This window comes from Calonectris borealis, chromosome 3 (genome assembly GCF_964195595.1).
Source record: "Calonectris borealis chromosome 3, bCalBor7.hap1.2, whole genome shotgun sequence".
NCBI classification, from domain to species: Eukaryota; Metazoa; Chordata; class Aves; order Procellariiformes; family Procellariidae; genus Calonectris; species Calonectris borealis.
Genome location: NC_134314.1, coordinates 95,570,454 through 95,595,952, shown reverse-complemented (window position 1 = coordinate 95,595,952; position 25,499 = coordinate 95,570,454). Strand labels below are relative to the sequence as shown.

Sequence of the window (25,499 nt, the reverse complement as noted above, 5' to 3'; positions counted from 1 at the left end):
AAGAAAAAATGTCATACTGAGATACTTTGTTTATTTTAATTAAAAGAAACTTTAATCCAAGCTCCAAGTGATAGAAGATACCTAAATACTGAGTCTCTGTAAAGACAAATCCTCCCTGAAAACTTGTTTTCCAGATCCTGCAAATGAAGTTCTTCCTTCTTTTTATCTTAAATATGATGTCTGGGGGCTGGTTTTGCCAGGACTGTGTTGATTTTTTTTTTTTTAATAAAATAACTATGAATTGGGGTTTTCTGAGATAGAAAGAAGGAAAGTGAGGGACATTGGTAAAATATTTCAAGTCAACAAGAACTGAGATGAGGAGAGGGCTGACAGTATCCCAAGATCAAAGATATTGATGTTTTCTGCTTTTTTCACTAGTCTAGTTATTTTAATAGTTATTGAATATTTGTTCCAACCACATGCCTTTATGTTACCAGTTATTTAAAATAAAGATGTCAGAACTCAGGTTAAAAAAATAATATGAAGCTGAAATAAGTTAAAAAAATCAAATTAATTTTTAAAGATGAAATTTGTTTCTTGTTCCCAGGATTTTCTCTTATATACATACAAACACTCACAGAATTTAGTCTTTAGTTAATAAGGCCTTTTTTTTTTATTTAAACATGTAGACATGTTTTATTTATTCATATTGTAAACTTAGTAAAAACCTTTCACTTTGAACTTTTTCGTTTTAAAACAAAATGATAATAAAAATTACAGATGGCTTAAATACATTTACTTCAATGATCTTTTTAATCCTTTTGAAGACTGAGAAGTATGTCTTGCAATAGTAATTAAGTGTCAGAGCAAGCAAATCTTTTTGCTTAGACTTCTTATTTATCGCTGCTGTGATGGCTTTTGGTGTTCTGGATAGGCTTCATTTACCAATTGCTGAGACAAGATTTCCACATTTGTTTGTAATACCTGCCAATGTCAAAAACTGGAGAATAAGGTTGTTAATATTTCTTTGGCTTTTTTGTAATGAAGTTTGGAGTAACACAAAATGAATCAAAGCACTCTGATTTCCCTGAGGAAGACTGTCATATTGGTGGTTATAAAACTGAGATTAGTTTGAAATAGAGCAGAGTTTGTAGCAATTTGTAGCATGTTTTCAGGGACTGATAAGGACTGTTTACTTTTTCCTTCTTCTGCTCATGATTCTATGTGAATTATGCCTCTGCTAACAAATTAGAATAATTAGGTCAGAAGGGATCTCTGTAGGTCAACTGGTCCAACCTCCTGAGTAAAGCAAGTCTAGCTTCAAGGTTAGATCAGGTTGCTCAGACCCTTATCCAGTAGAGCTTTGAAAATGTCCAAAGATCCCAGAACCCATCTAGGTACCTGTTCCAGGGCTTAACCACTATCACTGTGAAGAACATTTTCCTTATACCCACTTGGAATTTCCCCTTTTGCAACTTGTTACCCCTGCCTCTTGTCCTACCACTGTAATCCTCTGAGAAAAGGCTGACTCCATCTCTGTAATGATCCATTGCATAGTGGAAGGTAGTAATTAGGTACACGTATAGCTTTCTCTTCTCTAAGTTGATAGAAAACAGCTCCCTTGGCTTCCCCTTATGTGCTTCCCCTTGTGTGTAATGTGCTCCAGCCTGAACTAACTTGGTTCGGTCAGGCTCACTCCAGATTCTTTATAGCATCCTTCTTCTACTGGGGAGTCCAAAACTGGACACAGAACTCAAGGGGGAGAGTTTGTTTTATTTCTTTGCAAATTTTGATGGTGGCTCTTCTGTTTGATTCAGCAAAACCGTTGTAGCAACAGAGGAAGCAGAGTTCTTCGTTATACTTAGGCACAAGCCTGCCTGAAGTTTCATTAACAATGAGCACAGAAACTGTGCTCTGTGTCCATAAACTTTAAATAGAACAAATGATCTTCACTGGAAATTAAAACAAAGTGTAGTCAGAAAAACCAACCACAATAAAAAAACCTCAGTCTGCTTTCAACCTCTTTCTACTGTCACTAGGCTTTATACCACTATTTATATTGTCCCAGATATTCAAGGACAAAGTGCTGAATGATATTTTAAACTGTAGTAACTACCTATAAATTATCTAGCTCTCACTGGAGGAATTTCTCACTTGAGAAATGTTAAGCAGTTGTAAACATAACCTATCTATCAATTTAAGTGGAATTGCTTGCATGTGTTAGACTTCTGTATCACACCCTTTATTTAGCAATTAGACATCTTTCAGGCATGAGGCAAGTCAATTGGGTGACTGAAAAAGCCAGTACATGACTCTGTAACACCCATTTATTTAAAGAGGGATCTAAAATGAATTCTTAAATGAAAAGTTAATTTCTTACTGTGCATGTTTTTAAATTGCCACTAATTATGATTAAGTTAGAAAGTGCAAGTTAACTGATAAGTTAACTGAGTTAGAAAATTTGAGGGGAAAAAAACACATGGCCTTGCTCTCCTTTAACTACATACATATATGAGTCCATACTAGAAAGAACTGTCCTATGCCTGATAATTGATACAAAGTTGTACTGACAGCTTTTGCTTAGCAAGATTGTAAGGGAAGAGGCAGGGTCTTTCTAACGTAACCAATAATCTACTGAAGCCCTGAGCTAGTCTTGTTTTCCCCCAATTACATTAGCGAGTCTAATAAAAGATGCTACCTCTTTCTAAATACCTGTTTTTTCTTATACTTTTAGACCATCATAGTTGCAGCTACAGTATTAGAGCATTTGTTTATTCTTCCTCAGCGTTACTGGCTAAGTCCTTACATATAACGACCATTTCTTATTAACAATTCTTTTTCACTGGACTCTGAGGATTTTTTTATGACTGTCTTACCACTGATAAAGGAACTTTTAAAATATTGAACCCTTGCTATTTTAACCAATGATTGATTTTTATTTTTTTTTCATCAGCCTCTCGAAGTCCAAAGGACAGAAGAGAAAGCATGTTATAATTCATTTTTCATAATGCCAAAACTTCTTTTCTTGAGCAAGCATCATTACGTAAGCTTCTGTATAACAGTACTTGGGTTATGAAGCAGTTTTAAGGTTGTGCTGAAAGGGGGCTAATTAAGGAACATTTACTTCAGCTTGCTGCTTTTTTTATTATGTCTCTTCTCCAAAACAAGAGGAGTATTAAAATTAAGAATACTCCAAGTTATTTGGAAAAAATAATTTGTAGAAAGTATGCTAGGAGTTCATAAAATACTAGAAGTACTTTTGATACATGCAGATACGTTCAAATACTGTAGTGTGTTTAAGCATTTAAACCAGCAAAAAATCTGCATCAAATTGTCCCACAGTTTGGATCCCACCTAAAACTCAGCGAGATTATTGGAAAGATGGTAATTGACTTGGATAAGCTTTGGATCATGGTCTTAATGACACTTTGCAGGTGGAGAACTCTTTCTCAGTGTGTTTTCTAAACCTCTGCTGGTTATTTCAATATTCCGTTTAGAAAAATACTGAAAGTATTCTAGTTTCTGTCTCAAAGATTGTCATTGTGGGAGATTTCTTGGTAATCTGTGTCATAGCTTGGAGGTAAAACTTGAAAATTTTTGGTTTGTCCCATCACATCATACTAAATTACGTTGCTGTCATAATATATGGTTAGGTTTATATAGTAGTGTGATCAAATTAATCTCCTTAGTCAGTTGTGTGCACAAACACACATTTCTCTCTTGGAAAAGATGAGCTTTCAGTTATATGCAATATAGAGGACATATTCAATACTTTCTTTGTGTTTAAAAAAATGTTGCAGATTAGCTTTGTAAGGTCAAGCACAAGCTGTTGTGTTTCTAAAAACCAACAATATTTTTTCAGTGCTTAACCAGAAAAGAAGCATTCAGTTCTTTGAGTAAAATGTAAGAACAGATCTAACTTTTTTCTATGTTAAAATCATCTTGAAGTGGGCATATAATTAGATCAGAAATTATACTGCAGAATAAAAGGATAAAGATGATTTAGGACTGTAATAAAACAATACCTATTCATAGATTAGGAGTTGTTTGCCTGCAATTAATGTTATTATTTCATTAAAATTGATATTAGCTGCTTGCTGTTACTGTTTTCTTGTTGGTTTATGAATATTTCCTTTCCCCTCCCCCCCCCCGTCTTATTCTGACTTCCACCAAGGGAAATCTTTGTTGTATAATTTTAGGTTATTTAATAATACCAACTTTACTAAACAGAGCTGCTTATTACATAAATACTTGTTGATGAATTCAGAATACTTAGCAGGTAATCATGATGTTTCCTCACCAATATTTTGCTTTAAATTGACTTTTCTTACAGTAATTAAAAACAAGACTAAAATTTATCATCCAACACACCTTTACACACAACATGCGTATGTAAATATATTGTCACATAGACATACATGTTTCAATTTCAAATTACTATATCCAGCAAACAATACAGTTTTTTCATTCTGATATTTGAATCTTCATATGGTTTGACCAGATGTATTTTCACTGAAACACAAAAATAGGTATACAATTTAAAAATACATATTTACGAAGTACTGACACAATTATTAATTATGCTACAAAATCTGGGGAATCCTAATATTCTGGCATCATGAGTTAAATCTAAAATATTAAGATTCAATTTGTTTAGTTCTTCTGATCCATTTGAATTTGCAGAGTGTGACCTTTTTGGGCCTTTCTTGGCAGTCATGTAACAGAGATCTCCTACACATTAATAACAAGATACGAAGACGGCTCAGTATATTAAATGAGATTGAAATATGATTGTTTGTAGAACTACTATATGTCTGTGTTTTCCCGGAAATGTCATCTTTTTCTGGAAAGCTTGTCCTCACAGAATTTGAGGTCTTGGGCAATTTTTTTGAGACTTCTTTACATGTAGAAATTCAGGCCAATGACACTTGTCCATATTTTTCTCTGTAGTAGGCTTTATAGTTCTGAGCTTGGTATTATTAAAAAAGAAGGCACTCCAGGAACTTTGACAATCATAACAGGAGTAACTTTGCTAAAATATACTGGAGACAGATTTCTCCAGCAACATTTTAGCTAATCTGTCTGGAAATAGTCCATGAACTTCTGAACAGGGAGCTATACAACATTGCATAAGTTCATGAAAGATATTTTCAGCAAAGCCTCTCCTTGGATTATGTGTCTTTGATGTGTTTTGTTTGAAGTAGTAAAGAGACAATTTATTCAACAAAGTGTCTCCTTAACCATGCCAGAACTCAGCTTCCTGGGAGAAAAAAAAATGCAGGGTTCTGGATATTCTGGTAACACTGAGGGGGCATGACTGAAATTATCCTTTTAGTGTATGATTTTTATGTATGCATATTTTAAAGTCTTCACAAGACTACCATCAATAATCATGTCAACCTGTGTACTTTCAAATACTAAGTTTAATAAAGGTTTGGGATTTTTATTCAGAGAATTTGAAGAGCAAAGATGCAGACTTCGCCTGGGTGAATTGACATCTTGCAAAGTAGATTTTGCAGAATAGGCAGAAAGGAGCTGCTGATTCTCTACCACCTTTCCCAGTAGAAAATCAGTTCCACTACTGTTGGGGGCAGCTTTAATTTGCAGATGAGAATCTTCAAGGATCCTTTTGGTGGATGCTGTTTAGAAAATACACTCTCTTCATGTTGTCTTATAATTGGTGTTGCCAACTTTTTTAGGTACTTGTTGCGATTATAGAATAGAATCATAGAATCATTAATGTTGGAAAAGACCTCTAAGATCATCGTGTCCAACCGTCAACCAACGCTACCATGCCCACTACACCATGTCCCTAAGCGCCTCATCTACACGTCTTCTAAATACTTCCAGGGTTGGTGACTCCACCACTTCCCTGGGCAGCCTGTTCCAAGGCCTGACCACTCTTTCAGTAAAGAAATTTCTCCTAATGTCCAACCTAAACCTCCCCTGGTGCAACTTGAGGCCATTTCCTCTCGTCCTATCGCTAGTTACTTGGGAGAAGAGACCAACACCCACCTCGCTACAACCTCCTTTCAGGTAGTTGTAGAGCGCAATGAGGTCTCCCCTCAGCCTCCTCTTCTCCAGACTAAACAGTCCCAGTTCCCTCAGCCGCTCCTCATAAGACTTGTGCTCCAGGCCCTTCACCAGCTTCGTTGCCCTTCTCTGGACACGCTCCAGCACCTCCGTGTCTTTCTTGTAGTGAGGGGCCCAAAACTGAACACAATATTCGGAGGTGCAGCCTCACTGATGTGAGTGCCGAGTACAGGGGCATGATCACCTCCCTACTCCTGCTGGCCACACTATTTCTGAGACAGGCCAGGATGCCGTTGGCCTTCTTGGCCACGTGGGCACACTGCCGGGTCATGTTCAGCCGGCTGTCAATCAGCACCCCCAGTTCCTTTTCCTCCGGGCAGCTTTCCAGCCACTCTTCCCCAAGCCTGTAGCATTGCATGGGGTTGTTGTGGCCGAAGTGCAGGACTCGGCACTTGGCCTTGTTGAACCTCACACAGTTGGCCTCAGCCCATCGATCCAGCCTGTCCTGGTCCCCCTGCAGAGCCTTCCTACTCTCGAGCAGATCAACACTCCTGCCCAACTTGGTGTCATCTGCAAACTGACTGAGGGGGCACTCGATCCCCTCGTCCAGATCATTGATAAAGATATTGAAGAGGACTGGCCCCAGAACTGAGCCCTGGGGAACACCGCTTGTGACCGGCCACCAACTGGATTTAACTCCGTTCACCACAACTCTCTGGGCTCGGCCGTCCAGCCAGTTTTTTACCCAGCGAAGAGTGCACCTGTCTAGGCCGTGAGCCGCCAGCTTCTCTAGGAGAATGCTGTGGGAGACAGTGTCAAAGGCTTTACTGAAGTCCAGGTAGACCACATCCACAGCCTTTCCCTCATCCACTAGGCGGGTCACCTGGTCATAGAAGGAGACCAGGTTGGTCAAGCAGGACCTGCCTTCCATGAACCCGTGCTGCCTGGGCCTGATCCCCTGGTTGTCCTGGACATGGCTCGTGAGCGCCCTCGAAACCAACCGCTCCATGATCTTCCCTGGCACCGAGGTCAGGCTGACCGGCCTGTAATTCCCCGGATCCTCCTTCCGGCCCTTCTTGTAGATGGGTGTCACATTGGCGAGCCTCCAGTCGTCCGGGACCTCCCCAATTAACCAGGACTGCTGGTAAATGATGGAGGGTGGCTTGGCAAGCTCCTTGGCCAGCTCCCTCAGTACCCTCGGGTGGATGCCATCCGGCCCCATAGACTTGTGAGCGTCCAGGTGGTGTAGCAGGTCGTTTCGCGATGAAAGGGAGAATGTATATATTCTCTGCTCACTATACTATCTTAGCATCTGGGAGACCCTTCACTTCGTCAAAGGTAATTCTGCAGTGTAGTTGTTGTTTTTTAAATAACATTTTATGGGTGGCTAAAGGATTATGAAGCTTTCTATGCTTTTATTTTTCCTAAAGGGATTGTGCATCTTAGGTTGAAAACAGCAAATACATATCTTAAACTTCCTGAGTATTTAGTAAATAGATATTGTTTTTATTTATTGATTAGGTATTGGTCCACCTACATATATTGTTACCATTTCAGTGTAAAACTCCTTGGGACAATGAACTAAAATGAGATTGATAAACTTTGGTATTTATTTTTGAATTGAAGTTCTTAGAAGTGGAAGAAGAGCAAAGTATATCTTTAGCAAGTATTTGCTATGATAAGAGTTTCTCCACAAGCCTCATTGCTAAAACATCTTGTATTCCCATTGATTCCAAGAGAAGTTCCTTAAAAGTGTGAATTAGTAACATCAGGCATGGATTTTTATATGACTTAATCCATGTAGACTTTATCACATACAGACCTTCAAAATTGACATTGACTAATATTCAGAATATTATACCCAGATTGGTGGTTATACATCTTCAGTTTTGAGTTTTGTTTTTGCATAAAAAATATATGTGTACACATAAGATTTAGTTCTGTTTAAGTCATAAGTTTAATTCTTTGTGAACAAGCTGATATAGTAGAGACTTTTCAGTGTGTCTTCCCATCTACTCTTTTCAGGAGGTGAGATCATAGTCTTCAGCTTACTTCTAAGCCAAAGGAGCTCCGTCAGTCCTGCTTGAATTCCTAGTCCCGTGTCTCTTATAAAGGTGGTTTTCTTCTTAGACTTAGAAAGGGAATCCTCCATCCTGTCTTCATGGGGTTGCGCTTCACTCTTAGAAGGCTTTGCCAGCGGTTTCACTGATATTATTTGTACTCCTCTTTCCTTACAGGCTTCCTTAGCACCTCAAGCAGGCTTTTCTTAAATTGGCTTGGTTGTTAGTTAGTACGCTCTGAATGAAAGAAATGAGTGCTGTAAATATGGACAGGATGCAATTATATATATAATTACACACACAAACACACATATATAAAAAGGAAGATTGACTTTCATCTTGGATTTTAAAGTGGAACTCAACTGTGGGATAATAATCAGCACTTTCATGGTGCATCTATGCAATACAATATTAATATTACCTGTAATTACATTGGTCTGTGAGAATACATTATTGTCATTGATTTGTTCACATTTTCTGAACTTTCTATGTTTTCCGGAAAACTGTTCAGAGCTGTGCTGATGCACTGCAATAAATATAAGAAATATATGAATCAAACAACACAAAGAAAACTCACTGACTTTTGTAGCTGTTTTGACAGCGTATGGTATGTGACATTTTATCCTATGTTTACATGTGTGGTGATCCTAATCAACAGCTTTTTGTGAAGTACAGGGACCTCAAGTTAATAGTTTGCAGCCACACCTTTACCACTTTTTTAGACGCATTGCAAAACACACCTTTCTGCAGAAGCCATGTCACAGGAATTGAAAATATATACCTTTAACAACTTTAAATAAGAGAAGGGGTAAGAAAACTTAACAACCCAAAATGCTAGAAGAGCCAAAGAGTGGAGATATAAAAACAGAAGAGCAACTGCATTGGGTCAGACCAAAGTTCCATCTAGCCCAGTATGTTATCCCTCACAGGGACTAACAGTCAATGCTCAGGGGAAAAAAAAAACAGTGTAAGCATGTAAAGCTACTTCCCCCAAGTATTCTGTTATCCTCTAGTCGTTTGTAGTTTAGGGGCTTTCTGATTTCTCTGTGTTTAGTAGCCCCGAGAGAAATTTTTTTTTCATTAATTAGTCCAGTCTCTACTGAAACCTGTGTGAACTTTTAGCATCCAAAACACCCCACTGCAAGGAGTTTCACAGCTTAACTTCATTTTGCATGAAGGATCATTTCCCCTTTCTTGTTCTGAATCTGCCATCTCTGAGCTTCTTTTGATACCTCCTACCTTCTGACAACTCATTACTGTCTTCAGCATTCAGATACTGTGACAGTGGGCACTAGAAATTCCTAAGATAGATGAATGAGGTGTTTTATAATAATAATTGTTTTGATTTTTAACATCTGGAATCTAAAATCTATATATACTTTGTCTTTGGGTGTTTTGGTCTTTGGGAGCAGATGGTCACTAGTTTCTTTCAACGTATTTCTGGTTTTGTCTCTGATGTCCTACTGTAATGGATTAAAATAAGCAATCTGGCAACCACTCAGGCCTTTAAATAAACTTTAATAAGTTGGAGAACCATTGCATCTCTTGTGGCGCCAGACCAGCAGCTATCTATACATGGTTCTTTTCCTCTTATGCAAGGGTTGTTTGCCCCCTTTTATTTTTTAAAATCTTATCTTATTTATCACTTTTTCAATAAACAAAATGCACAAGAATAATTTTAGCTTTTCTTTTTCTGTAGCAAAATTAGTAGGTCCTTAAGCATAGTAAATCAAATCCAAAGATTTTTCTTCTGATAAGTTTTATCAAGAAAATAATTCTTTCTTGATTACCTTATTTTTTTTCAAATACTCCTTTCATATATTTTGTCAGGAGATGCTGGAATTGTGGTAGAACAATTTTGAGATGGATGAATCCAGGAAACATTTGACAGCTGCTGAAAGGAAAGAAAAAAGCTTGACAGTCTGATCTGATTTCTTTATCATATACTCTGTCAACTATAGGCTCTCATGAGTTCTGGTTTGATTGGCCATCTGAGTATTACATTCAGTAACTGATTTAATCACTAATTAATTTGTGATTCTAATAATTTTTGATAATTTTATTCAGTTTTTGTTTGCTTTTACAGACAAATGAAAATTCAAAATAATTGTGTCCTCCATAATTTTTACCTCATTGTTTATAGCCAGTTAGTGTGAAGTGTAAAATCTTAGAGCATTTAAAATATTTTTCAATTTCAGGGCAGTTCACAATAATTAACAAGAAATGGAATTAGAAATGTGGAAATAGATTTTTAGTATTTTTGTCTTTTGAGACAGAGCTGTGCAAGGGAAATGCATGATAGTCAACTGTGAGTATCAATAGAAATTTTAAACATTGGATACCTGACAGTTTACTTTTAATATCAAGGGGAAAATGAATGTTGTATTTATATTTCAGACATCAGCCCATCAAAAGGGTCTCACTTGAGAAAAATATTGTTCTGTCTACATAAATAGTGCAAGAGATTTTGAAAATGCTATATTTGCATGTAAAAATAGTTCCTTCAAATTGTACTGACTTATCAGTAGTGGAATCTAGATCATCATAATTTAGGGGACCGCTTTTTGTTCATTGCATTGAAAGCCCTCTCCTTTAGAACAAAATCAGGACCAAAAATCTCAAAATATATTGAGTCACAACTTGAAAATTCCATTTAGATGGCCATGGCTCCTGAGCCGTGTGTCAGCTGCAGCTGAGTCCCACGTTTCCTCCACGGCGTGCAACTATACCACTGTCATTAAGCTTACCTGCTGTTTGGTGGAAATCAGGTGGAAGTTAAGGATGAGAGTATGGTGAATTCGAGAAAGATATTTGAACTAGACTTATGTTAGGCACTTCTGCAAGTAGAAGAAAGACGTGTGAAAAAGGTGATTGAGTCTGAATGTCATTTCTAGCTATGCCATTGCATAGCTACTATTGCTGTTCCGCAGAAGCTTCTTCTACAGACACAGTTCTAACAGAAAAGTTTGCTTTTACCAATGTGGTTTTGTGTGTTTTCATAGTAAATGAAGATTTTACTACAGTGATATAAGGACAGATTCTTCTGCATACCCTTATCCAGGCTAGGAGTAGACTGATAGTTTAGTATAGTAGTATTGTCAGAATACCAAAAAAACCCTGGTATAACTTTATCCTTACCTGAGTTTCTAACCATGATATAGTCTTCTATGTTTGCAATTAATGAAGTCATATGTGAAATATTTCTAGATTCTTTAGCTGTAATGTATCAATGGTCACAATTCGTGACATCTACAGTCTTTTAAGAGAGTCAATATCACCCTTGCAAAAAATCATCAGCATAAGAAAAAAGTATGCAAAGGTTATGTAAATAGTAATACATATGATCAACTAATGATAATATTGAATAATAGGGTAAGTCAAGGCATCAAAAAGTCCTTCAGTTCTAGCTAGTTTAAATTCCATTGAATCTAGAATACATATCTTGAAGTGTATTCTTGTATTACTGAAGACAGGTGGTATGTAATTAAGAATTACTATTAATTATATTTTGGTTCTATACAAAGTTGATCATGGAAAATATGTTATGCCTTATATATTAATTATCTCCCCATTTTTTTTATTCCATAGTGTTTTGGCAGGTTATAATGGTACTATCTTTGCATATGGTCAGACAGGCAGTGGTAAAACTTTTACCATCACAGGAGGAGCAGAACGCTACAGTGATAGAGGCATCATTCCCAGGACTCTATCTTATATTTTTGATCAATTGCAGAAGGTATGGGACATTGTTTTCTCTTTATTTTAATGTCTGATTTACAAATACTTAACTATATTGCAAAAGGCTGTTTTTATAATAGTGTTAGAGGAAGCCCTAAAATTAATGCTGAAGAATATATCTAACTTGACATGATACCTTATGCAAGAATACATTGGTAATAGTTTTGGTTACCTGGTTTGTTGCAGTAGACTGAAAATAATGGACATCATTGCAGGGTTTTTTTGTAGTTTTAAAAACCATGCTATTTTTAGTTGGTGCAACATACATTCAGATCACATAATCGGTTCTCCTTGTCTTAACACTTACATTAGCTCCACTCTGGTTTTGTATTGTATGCATTGCATTACATACATCTCGTACAAAAATTGCTCTGATTCCTATGTAAACCAAAAATGTTGTGTAAAAGATGGAGCATTACTTTCACTCTTCATGCGTTACCCAATTTCTTTGTGCTTGACTGATGCTCAAAAAAAAGAAAAAAACAACCCATAAAATAGTAAAATGAATATTAAGCATTTTTAAGTATTCAGCTATTTATTTTACCTAATGCCACTATTTTACCTAATGTTACTTATTAGCTAGAATATTTTATAGAATGATAACGCTAAACACATCTAATTATGATGAAAAGCAATTTTTAAAGTCACTAATGCAAATCCTTTAAGTATTTGAAAGAAAATAGATATCCATATTTGTTTTCCTTCTCTACTGTTTTCTTTTTAACTCCAGTTATGCACTTGTATGGAATGTTTTTATGTGTATATGGTATTAGTAATAAAAGTCTGATTCACTGAATATAGTTGGATAGAAACATTGTTAGGGACATTTCTTAACATAATTACACGTGTATAAAATATGAACAGGTAAAGATGTAAATAGTAAAATGTCACGAATGTTGTTGTTTATTATTGTTGTTGTTGTTATTATTACTGTTATTAATTATTCCTAATGCATTCTTTCCAAAATGAAGAAAAAAGAAAAAAAAAATCCTTTGGTCTGTTTTTATAACAGTGTCAGTACCTAAACACTAGTTAACAGTGATTAGAAAAACACTTTCAAAGGTAGTAAACTGTATTCTGAAAACCAGTTTTGCATGTGCTTTACATCTGAAACTTCAAATGGAAAAATAGTCACTACAGCCATATAAATATTGATTTAGTTTCACCAAAAATTTGGGCAGTAGTAAATACTGCCCGATATGATTTCTCTGTCTCTTCCATTTTCCTCATCTTACATTATTTCTGAGTCTTACAGCTCTGTCCCAGTTATTTCTTAATTCTCTTCTGTTCATTTTTTAAATACTGCACAGAAGATTTTCCTGCCACTGACAGCTCAATGCAACTGCTGTTTGAATACTGAATTTGACATCGCTTATAGGGTAAAACGCATCACTCCAGTGTGGTAACTGACCTAAACCAAAGAGCTATAAACTTACTTTCAGGTGAATGCTATATTTCGACAACTCTAACTGTGCCCTGCAGAAATAGGGAGGGAAACAATACAAAGTCTTAAAATGGTTTTGTGATTACAAAAAGAAAAATACCTTGCAGAAATCATAAGTTTAATGTCACACTTACAAATTAATCAAGCTGATTTAACTCATTTAACATCATAACTCTTTTACTTTGACTTAAAAAAAAATGTGATGTTGCTTCCTGTGCAAAAAAAAAGCTATCATACCTGGCGGAAAGAGAATTGACAAAATTTGGGAGAAGAAGAAAACTGGCTGCAATTTAATTGTATGGTTCTTCTGGATCTACTGTGCCCCCCAAAAAGACACCCGAAACTTAATTTGGCAGCTTATTTATTTTATGTACAGAAAACATAGCATCAATTCAGTTTTACAGAAAGTAATAGACATTTAAAATACTTCAAGTACACTGTAATGTCTCAACCTCTAAGAGCAATGATAGAAACAGAATAAATAAAAATTATAAAAATCCTCCAACTTTAAAAGTCTTACCACACCTGAAATATTTCTTATTATCTCCTTACATTAATTTTTCTAATAAGTAGATGGTAATTGTCAACTGAAATGCTTCAGAAACTCAAATAAGATGTCAACAACAAAATTTATCATTGAATAGAGAAGTTAATTTTAAGTTAGTCATTCCAAATCATAAGTCTTCTGACTGATCTGTAGCCTACAAGTTGGAAAGAAAGCTTAAGTAACATATCCTATTTTTTGCCACATATAAGGGGACTGTGAGAAACAACAATAACTAACTGATGATATAGTGGTTGGCATTCCAGGTATAAGAACTTTTTTCTAAAGAAGGATGTGGGGGGATGTGTGTATATGTGTTAGGTTATAACAAAAATACTGTAGAATTATTTCAGTTTGACATTTGTATGCAATGAAATGTATGCAATTTGTATGCAATGAAATGTATGCAATTTGTATGCAATGAGTAAGTGAAAGGATGTGCCAGAGTAAGCACACTGATGATTGTTCATTAAGTTTACGAGAAATTTCATTTTCCTTTAGTATCTGTAATACTGATGTGACTGAACACAGTCAATCATTCTGGTGCTTTTGTAACTGCAGGAGGCAAAAGTGAAGAGAGGAAGAGTGGAGTCTGGTGTAATATATGTTTTGTCTCTTCATTCACTCCACCAGGCCTATGACTCATTTAAGATTAATCTTCACATTTTAACAAAGCTATTTAATTAAACAAATATAAATATTATTTGATATTAACATCAGTCACTACATTTTCCTTTTATACTCTGTCATTCATCTAATACAAGGTACAAATTCTTACTCATAAGAGTATATGTCTCAGTCACATGAACATGCCCTGTCTAAGTAAGGGTTAACAATATTAAATAATTACCTTGGCTCTTTCAAAGTATGGCTTTGGCAGGTAAATGTGCACAGCATATTGCAGGTGCACAAAAGCTTCCTCTTGTGGGCATGGAAATGAAAAAAACCCCATGATCATGTTGCCTTAGAACTTCTGCTGCACTCACACGACCCCATGAAGGACTTTTGTCATGGAAAGTGAACAGGTTGATCTTGCAATTGCCAGCAACATACAGTGTCAACACACCAACATTCTTTTCTAGTGCTAATTATGTAATAAAAACATAATAGGATAAAAAAATAACTAGTTTATTGCTGCCTTCTCAGCAAACTAACTTCTCAGATAGTTTCTACAAAAATAAAAATGTTTGTGTTTCCATTTTCAGACTTGGTTTTAGATCAAAAACTCTACTTAGTTATGCTTATAGGGATATTTCTGTCTGCCTGCTTCCAAATCTTTGTGTTTGTTTCGTACATTTTCTTTCTTGGTGCATCTTAAAGCATCTCTTTTTGTTTTTTTTTTATCTTTCCACCTGCCTTTCTTTTCATACCTTTGCCTTGTTTCATTTCTTTTTATCTACAACTGTGCTTTGGAAAGTGCTGACATAGTGGAGAAGAGTCATCTGCCTCCTAATCCTAAGTAGGATGGAACAGGAGAAAGTGAATTCAGGGATACAAAATACAAGACTTTTGAAGCTCTTTTACTTGCACTGAAACAGTGCAATTTGAAACGAAGGAAACAAAACTTTTTACCCCAAATGAGAAGCTAATCAAGCCCTTTGTTATTAATAACATCTCCTTTTAATTTATTGGTCAGAAATTCTCTTATTTCCACAGCTTCCTGTTTGAACAGTTCCTTACTACATTTGTTCCATCCATCTGTAGTGCATCTTTTTAAATGGTGTCCCTTGAAATAATGAACTGTCATTATCAATAAAAAAAACATGGGAAATAACTACTCAATGAAAATGAAAATTGATATCTCAAAGTGTTTTGCAAAACAACTGTAGTGAATTGGTTTATTAAACTGCTACTGTGTACTTTCACAGTGGCTTCATCTGCTGAAGAAGTGACATTTTCTTTTATTTTGGAAATCATAGCCTATTATTTTGAGGTTTATGTTGTTTAGATTTGGGTTCGGGGCAGGAGAAAATTCTGGCTGCAAAACCCAGTTACATTAAGTTACATTTTGGCAATGTATTATACAAAAAAAATGAGGATTACAGAGAACAGCCGACATCATGTACATGATGTTATGATAAAGAGAGTGCGAAGCAGTATGTCACTGATGCTTCTAAATGAAGTAAATCTTTGATTTATTTTTGTTGTTGTGGTTCCTTAGTTTTTTTTTAAGCATAGTCTTTCTATCCATAATATGAGGGTTTACCTTTTTATAATAACATTCCTTTTTTATCCTAGAAGTGAAAAATGACATGTTGCATGGTTCTGTAAGCAGGCTGCCATGTTCTAAGTGTATACAGACTTTTCTAGATATGAGGAACCAATAAAAAAAACCTGACTAAACTCATGGGCATGGTGGGGGCTTGGGGAAATTTTTGTTTCGGGGGTTTGTGTGTGTGTGTTTTGGTTGGGGTTTTTTGTTGTTTTTTCCTTTTTCTTCTTGAGCCTTTATACATATGGTAACAGAAAACATAAAAGTATCACGAATTGAAAATGTAAACCATACCCAGGAAAAGAAAGAGAGACGGAGCGAGGAAGCAATATAAAAGCTGTAGTGATAAATTTGTTCTCTGATCTAGCTCTGACTTCTCTTTATAGCTCTTCCTTTTTTCTATTTTTTTTTTCTTTTCTTATCCAGGATAGCAGTAAAGTGTATACAACTCATGTTTCCTACTTAGAAATCTACAATGAATGTGGTTATGATCTGCTGGACCCAAGACACGAGGCCTCCAGATTGGAAGATTTGCCGTAAGTAATAAAACTACAGAGAATCATCAAAAACAACAACAGAAATCATTTTCATATGCCCTGTTGCATTGTTTGGGGACTTTTTTGAAACTATGCTACTGATCTCAGTGTTAACTAACTCAAAATAGTTTGTTTTCTCAATTTTATCAACACTGTCTAAATTTTCTCTTATTTTGTACGTAGAGAGGCTAGGGAAACTAGATGGGAGTAACTGAAGGTGAAAGTATTAAAAATGTATATTGATATTATGCAGAAGAGATCTACTGCAGCCACTGAAAACAAAAAAGAAGGTATACTTGTTTTTCTCATGACAGGCTGTCTCTTTATATAGTATGCACATGTGTGTGTGTGGCGGAGACATATGTAACAGGTATTTCCTTGCAACAGTAGGGAGAAAAACTCCCTGCTTCTATTTGCACCTTTTCCTTCAAGGATAATTATTTTTCTAGAATGAGCAATTATGAAATAAGGTAAGTAACAGATAGAAAAGGCCACAAGGAACTCCAAAGGACAATATAATTACTTCAGAATGGATGACTGTTACAATAGTTTTCATTGATAAGACACTAGCACCTACTAATACTCAGGGAAAGGGTAGTAAATAAAGGTTTGCAGGTCATTAACACATAAACCTGGTGAAGTTAAAGATTTTATAATTTATAGGAAATCCTAATCCTAGTTTTTAAGTTTCTTCTGAAAAAATATAGTCTGTGTTATTCTTAAAATAACTCAGCAAACAGTAAATATGTATAAATGAGTTGCTGACTGCTTGGATTTGCAAATGCCCTGAAATAATACTGAGAACCATAAAGCTTCTCACTCAACATGATGGTGACGGAAACATGTAAATAGCAATTAAATCATTGTTGATACAAGAGCAGGAAACGTACTGAAAACTGCCAATGGAGCAATAAGAGAAAATCAATGGAATTTTTATATCAAAATAGCTAATTATGTTATTAACATATTAAACCCATTTTATTTATTTTAAAAAAAAATCTTCCAAGTTGTGTTAAAATATAGCTGTAGTTTTCTACACAATATGTGGTATCTAGGACATATATCTACAAAAAAATTTCAAGATTGATCTTTATAAAACAAGTTAGTCTAGAGATAAGGAAGGCAGCAGACAAATTCAAAGTATGAGACTGGTCTGTAAGTTGGTCTCACTGCTTCGCTTTCTTCATCTGTGAAATGGAACTAAATTTTATCATTTTATAACACTTTGGTGCTATAAGGACTGTATGTATTTACTGATGTCTTTCATGGTAAAGTTTAGGAATTTAATTTGATTTATTATCTGCTTCCTGTGCTATGCAGAGAAAAATTTTAAATCAGAGAGTACTTTTAATAATAATTTAATTTTTGTACCCATTTTTACAGGTGCAGATTTTCTTCACATTTGTGTGTAAAAAACAGTCTGTTACACTTTTATTCAGCTTATTAATGTTAATGCTATTAAGTTATTCAAGTTTATTAAATTATTAATTTCATTTATTAAGTTATTTTCAATATTTTGTTTGAACTGATTCCATTTATTCATTTTATTAAATTGAATTTATTCAATTGAACTAAAATGAATTTGATTAATTTAATTGCAACTTTATTTGAAACAGTTATTTGGGCATCATATGTCCTGGAAAATATGTCACTTTTAAAAACTGTTCTGAATGTTTACTAATAATAATGAATTTTAGAATCTCGAAATTTGTTTATGTATGGTGATTCAATTAAGCTAAAGAATAACTCTTTGTTATGTATTAGTCTGTTTTTAAAAAGTAAAAGTTGACAGATAATTTGGTTGTGAATTGGGGATAAAGTACCCTGGAATAATCATAATTACCTGTAAACTTATTGTAGGATGGGTTTTAGTGAGATGATAAATTTTTCTCTGCAGAGTAACTAATCTTATAAGTGCTTAATGGTTTTACTGTACATGGTCATTATTGTTTCCAGCACATCACTTGTCAAAAATATATGTACTGTACACTAAAACTATACCTTCACCACTCATATTTAGCATTGTATAAAAGTATTTAATTAATAAATTTTTTTTTTCTTTTTTTTAAGATAGTAATTTAGGGATTCAAAATTTAAAATATATATAGTATCATTTTGAGCTAAAAAGGGAGTACAAATTGCAGGAAAGGGTAGTTGCATGATTAACTATATTTGAGTTACTTGGTTAATTTTTGTAAATGACAAAGTAAGTAGTAGTTACACTTAAGTAAATAGTAATCACGTATTTTAAAAAATATCAGGTACTTATTACCTAATATATATTTCATTTTTTCTGAGAATTTTATATGCTTAAGACCTTTTAAGATTTTAGTGGTAGTAAGCAAAATACAGAATAATCTAACTTCCTCAAGTTGTTTGAAAGCATGTATTTAATAAGAATATTAAAAAGAACTTATGGTTTTTTGTCCTTTAAAAGGGTAATATTGTGCATAATTTCCTGTTGACCTCCACAGTGGATCATCAAGGTTTTAAGCATCATGCAAAGCCAAATGCAGATTTTCTAAGCTTGGGTAAATTTTAGCAGTCTGTGCTGATATTCTCCCAAGTATATAAAATGGACAAGAAAAGTGTTGAAGAAATGTGTCATTATAGAGGAGTAAGCAAAAGATTAGTTAGCCTCATAAAGTATGCAGATTGTTTTGGAACAGTATTGTTATCCATATTCCTGCAAAAGAAGGGGATGCAATTTGAATCAAAGATATGTACTTCTGCCTAGCAAACTCTATGTTAATGATTTTACGTTATCAGTTCAATGGAAGGAATAAACACAGAGTGATGGCATTCAGGTAATAGAAGTTATGAAAAGCGCACAACAGACTTGTTGATAGTACTTGAAAAACGAGACATTAAAATGTATTTGATGTTTAAAGCAAAGTGAATAACAAAAATTTTAAAAATTGCCCATTGCAGCTAATCATTGCATGATTAGATTTGGAATCTCAGCTCCTGAAGTCAAGGTTTTGTTTGCAGCCTTCCTTTGTATTTTCTGTAGACTATTCAATTTTCATCTTGATACTGCTTAATCATTTCATTAGAGTCTGCCAGATGAGAAGGAAAGAGGCTTTTACAAAAAAATCCCTACTTTTCTGGAAATAAATTCCTGACAAATGTGTGAATGTAGTTCATATATCTATATGTCTGTCTATATGTATACATATATAGATTCATATATAGAAGTACATAATTATTTATGTATGCATCTGTAGACATATGTGTACATATATGTATTTATTTATATATGTTTACATAAATAGTATCATGTTTCTAATAGGTACAGATATTTACATATCAACTAAGTTTGGTTTTGAAATCCCATTGAACTTTTATTTTCACAGGAAAAAAAAACAGTTTTCGTAATGTTTAGTTGTAAGGATATTATATGTAGCCCATAGAAGATACCATTTGATACACCTTAATGCTTCATATACAATATGCCTTAGTTAACAACTGTAACTTGTTTTGTTTACGCAAAGCTGACAGTGTTTTAGTTTTGTGACACTGTAGCTGAAACACAGCATATGCAGATGCAAATACATTTGACGAATCTTACTTGTTAGAATGTAAAAATTGAATTTAATATTGACAATCTAATTCTGCTTGTAGCTGTAGAGAGTTCCATGTTTATACAAGGAAATTATGATTGTTTTCAAACATGTAAAAAGTATAAAACTATTGCTATAAATATAGCTGCTAGAAGACTATTTGAATTCTTACTGCCACCTCTTGTTTTCATAAAAGATTTGCAGGACTGTTCAAATTAGGAAATTTTTTCTGAAGCTCTTCATTTGCTCTGAGGTTTTGCAAGAGGCTTTCTCCTCTAATAGGTTCTCTGTTGTACAATGTATTTGTAATTTATATAACTCCATGATACTTAATTAAACCAATTCCACCTTAGTTATAACCTACCAGTACAAACTCTTCCTAACTATTTTGTATTATTTATTAGGAAGCAAGAATTTTCTTGGCACTGAACAATAACACAAAAATACAGACTGATGTTATAGGACCATTAGTTATAGATTAAGTCAGGACAACCAATAAGTTGTCGCTTTACCTGTCCAAACTACGGCAGGTGACACTCTTGTATGTGCAGGCAAACTAAAATTAATGCTATTTTACCTTAAAATGTCAGTCTTTAAACTGCAGTAATTGAGGAGCTACTTTACAGGGAACTCAGACAACCATTAAACAGGAGTGATGTGGCCAGGGGAAAATGTAATCTAAACTTTCAGCCAGCATAAGTGATTCCCCATTTTTGTGTGAAGATTCTTTAAAGTCCTCTTTGGTAGGGAAATGTATAAGATTTAGTATGATGTTGGCTGACTTAAAAAAAACCAAACCAAACCAAACAAACAAAAAAACCCCAAACAGCTAATTCGTATCGAATCATCTGAGAATTCATTCCCAGTTTATGCTCCAGAAAGAGGAAGTTTGAACTATAGATTAAGTGAACACGATTCCATAAAAAGGAAGATACTTTAAGCTAAGAGCCAATTAACTTCAAACATCAACTTATATCAATATATATTAGTAACATGCAGAACTGTTATGTTCTGTGGGGTCAGTGTAAAATATTTTCGCTTAAAAAAAAAAATCTGTAACTGAATATTATTTAACTACCTTAAATGAGTTTATACTCTTCTGTTTCTCCACTGCCCTCCAAGGGCTTTAAGAGTTACCAAACTACTGACATGCAAAGCTAAACGAACTAGTATAATAATTCCTGTGCTGCTTAACAAAGAAGGGGGGCGGGGGGAGAAAGAAGAAAAAAAAAAAAAAGAAGGCTAAAAGAATAATTTTCAACATATAGGAAATTTATTTTATTCAGTCTGATTTTTTTTGATGCAAATTAACCTGTTGCCTATCTTCAGGATCAACAGTGTTAATGTCAGCCCTTCCCCTTTTCAATGGCTATACGAACTATGTAATCTAGAAACTGGCCACCATCCATAGATCTTCAAGAACTGTTTTCAGTGTTCTGAGAATTACCAGTGTTTTAAAATTTCTAAGGCTAATAATAATAACTCACTCTTTTCATATGAAATATATTCTTTCAAAACGAAGAGTGTTCAGTGTAAGTGTTACTACTGAATACTAAAGATAGGAGAATACAAAGATTCGTAAACTTAAGCTTTTCTGTTTGTCAATAAGGAGGCAGCTGAAAACTGTTCTGAATCATTTCTTCAAAGACTATGTTTTGTTCATTACAATTCAAACAAATTATACTTTAAATGTGTAAAATATCTTCAGCATACATTATATATTGCTTATTCCCATCCAGATTTTATGTGGATTTGTTTCCTGAAAACCAGTAGGAGGAAGTCAGTGAAACTTTTCTAAGGTCACTTTTCTAAAGGCATTGGATGAGTAAATTAATTCAGTTCAGATTATTGCTGTGCTGTTCAAGGCAACTTTACTTTTCAATATCAAAGTATTATTTAACAAACATTTTTTTGTGAGTGAGATTATTGCAGTTGCCTGCAAATTCTAACAGATTTTATAGGTTTTGTTTGTACATGAACCACCAATTTCATTGTTTCAGTTCTGACTTCCTTGTTCTGCATGGTGGGGTGAGGGGGGAGAGAGAGCTGGTGCAGGGCTCTTTCCAGATCTCAGTAAGAAAGGCCTGACAACAAATGGCTTAATGGTTTAATAGAACAGAGTAAGAAGAGGAATATAGATGGCAAGTAAATCTTACATCCCATCAGATGCTGGGCATCCTGCATTCATGCAGCATCGGACAGAGCCTGAATGGATTTTCCCACGGCATACTGCGCAGAGCAGTGCAGATCCTATCCATGGAGAGAAGCTCTCCCTTTTGGTCATTCAAGCTGTTATATAATTTCCTTACAAGAAAACCACTCAATTTCTAAAAGGTGTTCTCATGAGAACTTCTTGTGGCATTTTTTGATAAAGGCAAGGCCACGCAGGTGGTGTGATGACCAGGTGGGAGCTGCCTGCAGGCTCTTCTGTTACAGTGACCTAGCTGAATTTATCCTGCAGCCAAAGGGTCTGTGCAGCACGACATAGGCCTGAATGCCACGCTGTGCATGCAGCACAGCACAGGCTGTGCCTGCTCAGGTTAACTGTTATGTGGATCACTAACTCCTAAATGTGCAACAGTATCTCAGTCAGTATCAATACACTCCTATGTCCATAAAGTGTAGAACAAGCAAACTGTGTTTTTCTTGTCTCATATGCAGAATTCATTGGAGGCAGGGGGAAGGATTTCCTATCACAACGTGACGTGTCAGGAGAACAGTCTGCACCAATACTTACTCATCTCATAGTTCTGTCATGTCTCACAAGCTAAGGAGATTATGTTCTAGGTCTATACTTGAATGGAAAAACAAATCTCTGTGCTACTGAAAGCTGTGCTGGTGACTGAATAGCTTTGTAACCTTGCCTCTTGAGTCAGTGTTGACTTTGTCCTCTGTTGTGGTATTCAGGGAGTTATACTTCCAAAGACAATTTTTTTAGGATGATATATAAAATCTTGGTCATTCTTTCTTAAAACCTAAAGCTCCTTGCAACTTTACACAAAGATTAGCTATAGTTATCCACTAGTTTCTTCTGTTCTTCTGGACAGACTCCAAGATGCATGCTTGCTGCTTTTCTCTTTTATCCTTTTCCTAAATTTATTATTGGCTGTATAGTCTCTTCCTCATGCTGAAGTAATATCACTATATTCTGCTAATGTATTGTCACAGAAGGTATGTATCCTCACATATTATTTGTTTACAACATTATGATTAATTTTTAAATTTTTTATAAATTTTTTGAGATTATTTTAGATTTCTTCAATTCTAAGCCCTGGAGACAGATATAATAATAGGAAACTTGATTTTTACAATTGTAATTTGTTTTCCAAAATATTTTAAGGTTTTTTTTAATTATTATTTATATTACACAAATTAATTATTAATTAGTCAAAGGAAGCTTTAACTTCGTTGTTTGCCAGTAACAGGAATTTTATAAATGAAAGCATTCAATATGTAAGGCTTTCTTGCATTAATGGTAGCTCAGTTGATGCAGGAAAGGGCCTGAGTTAATAACAGTATAAAAAGGCTGATCTCATCCTACAGGTTTCCTAGTCAGCTACAAATTCCATCCATTAAGCCAAAAGGAAAAGATTCTTTGTTTATAAAGAAAACAAAACCTTGTCTCTGCCTTCTTTCAGTCATTATGGATAACTTAACAGAGCTTTACCACTCCAAGATCCAAGTTAGAGCTATGAAATTTAAAGATTTCACTAATATAGAGAATGTTATGTAGAAATCTATTATCATATTATACAGTAACTTTATAGCACTATAAAATAAATCATTTTGTTGTCATTTTGGAACATGTCTTTCTGAGGACGTTTTGACAGATGCCTCTCAAGAAGTGCAAATTTAGACTTCCATCTGGAAATCCTCCTAATAGCTGCAAGGCCAATGTATAGGAGACTGTCACTGGTTTGTGATGTCCCCACTGTCTCGTTTCTGATACAATAATCCTCCAGAGCTTTTAATCCAAACTAATATCTTCATTGTCTGGAAATTATTTATAAACATTGGTCAAAATGTAGTCTGAAAAGATCCTTAAAAGTTTAAATACTATGCCAAGTGTGCATAGTAAAACAATGTTGTTTTCCTAAATTATAAAAAGAGGTAGGTGATGCTTATTGTGCAATTTCAAAATATTTAAATTAGTCAAAGCATCGTAATGTACTCAGAACCACTCTCGGCTTTAGCATGTGATGCACACACAAATGGAATTGCGGACAGAATACAACTTGACGTTATCAAAACATTGTTATGCGAGACCAGAATTATGCTTTCGGGTTTATGCTGTGAATGGGGGAAAGAGTTTCGTGACTGTGCTAGTGCTGTCTTACCCTACCGGACAAAAATAAGGCTGTACGTGGGAGGCAATCATACTTGGAAAAACAATTGTTATGACTACTAGAGAAGCATTGTGTGTACTTTTACATATATTTTTTTTCTTGAAAATAGTGAGTGTATTGCAATGTGTTTAAATTATTTCTGTATATCCATTCTAATGTTTTGATCATCAGAGGGTTAACTACTTCCCTAATACTTAAGAGTAATACTATGGAATGCTGCTTAGCTGCTCGATTTGATTCTATCAGTTTTGGGGAAAAAAAGACAAGCAAAGCAGAACAAAACCCAACCTGTGTGGTTTTGAGGCAGCTTGGAGTAATTAACATGCAAGATCTAGAAATAAAAATTCAAGCCCCATACTCCCTCTTGTGGTTAACCTTGAAGAATATGCAAAAAAAAATATACACACATACATATGTGTATACCTATATATATATAAAGTATTATCTATACTTACAGGGAAAAAAATTGCTTTTTAAAAAGAAAAACTTCCAACTTTTAAAAAGTTCTAATTTCCTTGTTGTAAGTTGTGTCAGAACATGTAATTCAGCCTGAAGGACATGTCATTCATTCTCAGAATTAGTGTACTTCAATTTTACCAGAGTCTTCACTCTGGGAGTTTTCCAAATCCAGTGATGCATCTGCTTGGCTTCCATGTTGGATACTATAGAATGTCCTAACTGAGGAGACCATAATGACTACTCAGTAAAGCCAATAAAGTTTAATTCTCAGTAACCTGATCAAAAGAAAAAATTCTTATGTAAAAGGGCTATTTAAAGAAGTGAAAAGAAGTTTCAGTAATATTTAGTAGCTCTCCTGGAGCTTTTGCCATATCCTTGCTACTTCCACCTAACTTCCTTCTTCTGAACTTTAATGCTTAAAGAAGTACAACTAGGAGCATTTCTAACCTCAGTGGAAATAAATAAAATAATTCTGTTTGCTTGCTTTTAATTTAAGAATGGGATCATTTACATTTGTAGTTATTACCATTTGAGAAGAATGAAAAGGGAAATAATCTTGACAAATGCAAAGTTATTAGAAACGTGTTGACTACAGATGTCTTGATTCTGAAATATTCCATGCCT

The 25,499-nt window shown here is 34.7% G+C and overlaps 1 protein-coding gene across 1 annotated transcript in view; it reads left to right on the top strand.

Annotated features, from left to right (window-relative positions):
• The window catches only part of KIF6 (kinesin family member 6), a 179,318-nt gene that overhangs the window by 10,852 nt on the left and 142,967 nt on the right, over window positions 1–25,499 (top strand). The window contains exons 4-5 of the mRNA XM_075147924.1: window positions 11,622–11,769; window positions 16,398–16,507. Of these exons, the coding sequence (XP_075004025.1) occupies window positions 11,622–11,769; window positions 16,398–16,507 (258 nt within the window). The remainder of the gene's footprint in view (window positions 1–11,621; window positions 11,770–16,397; window positions 16,508–25,499) is intronic.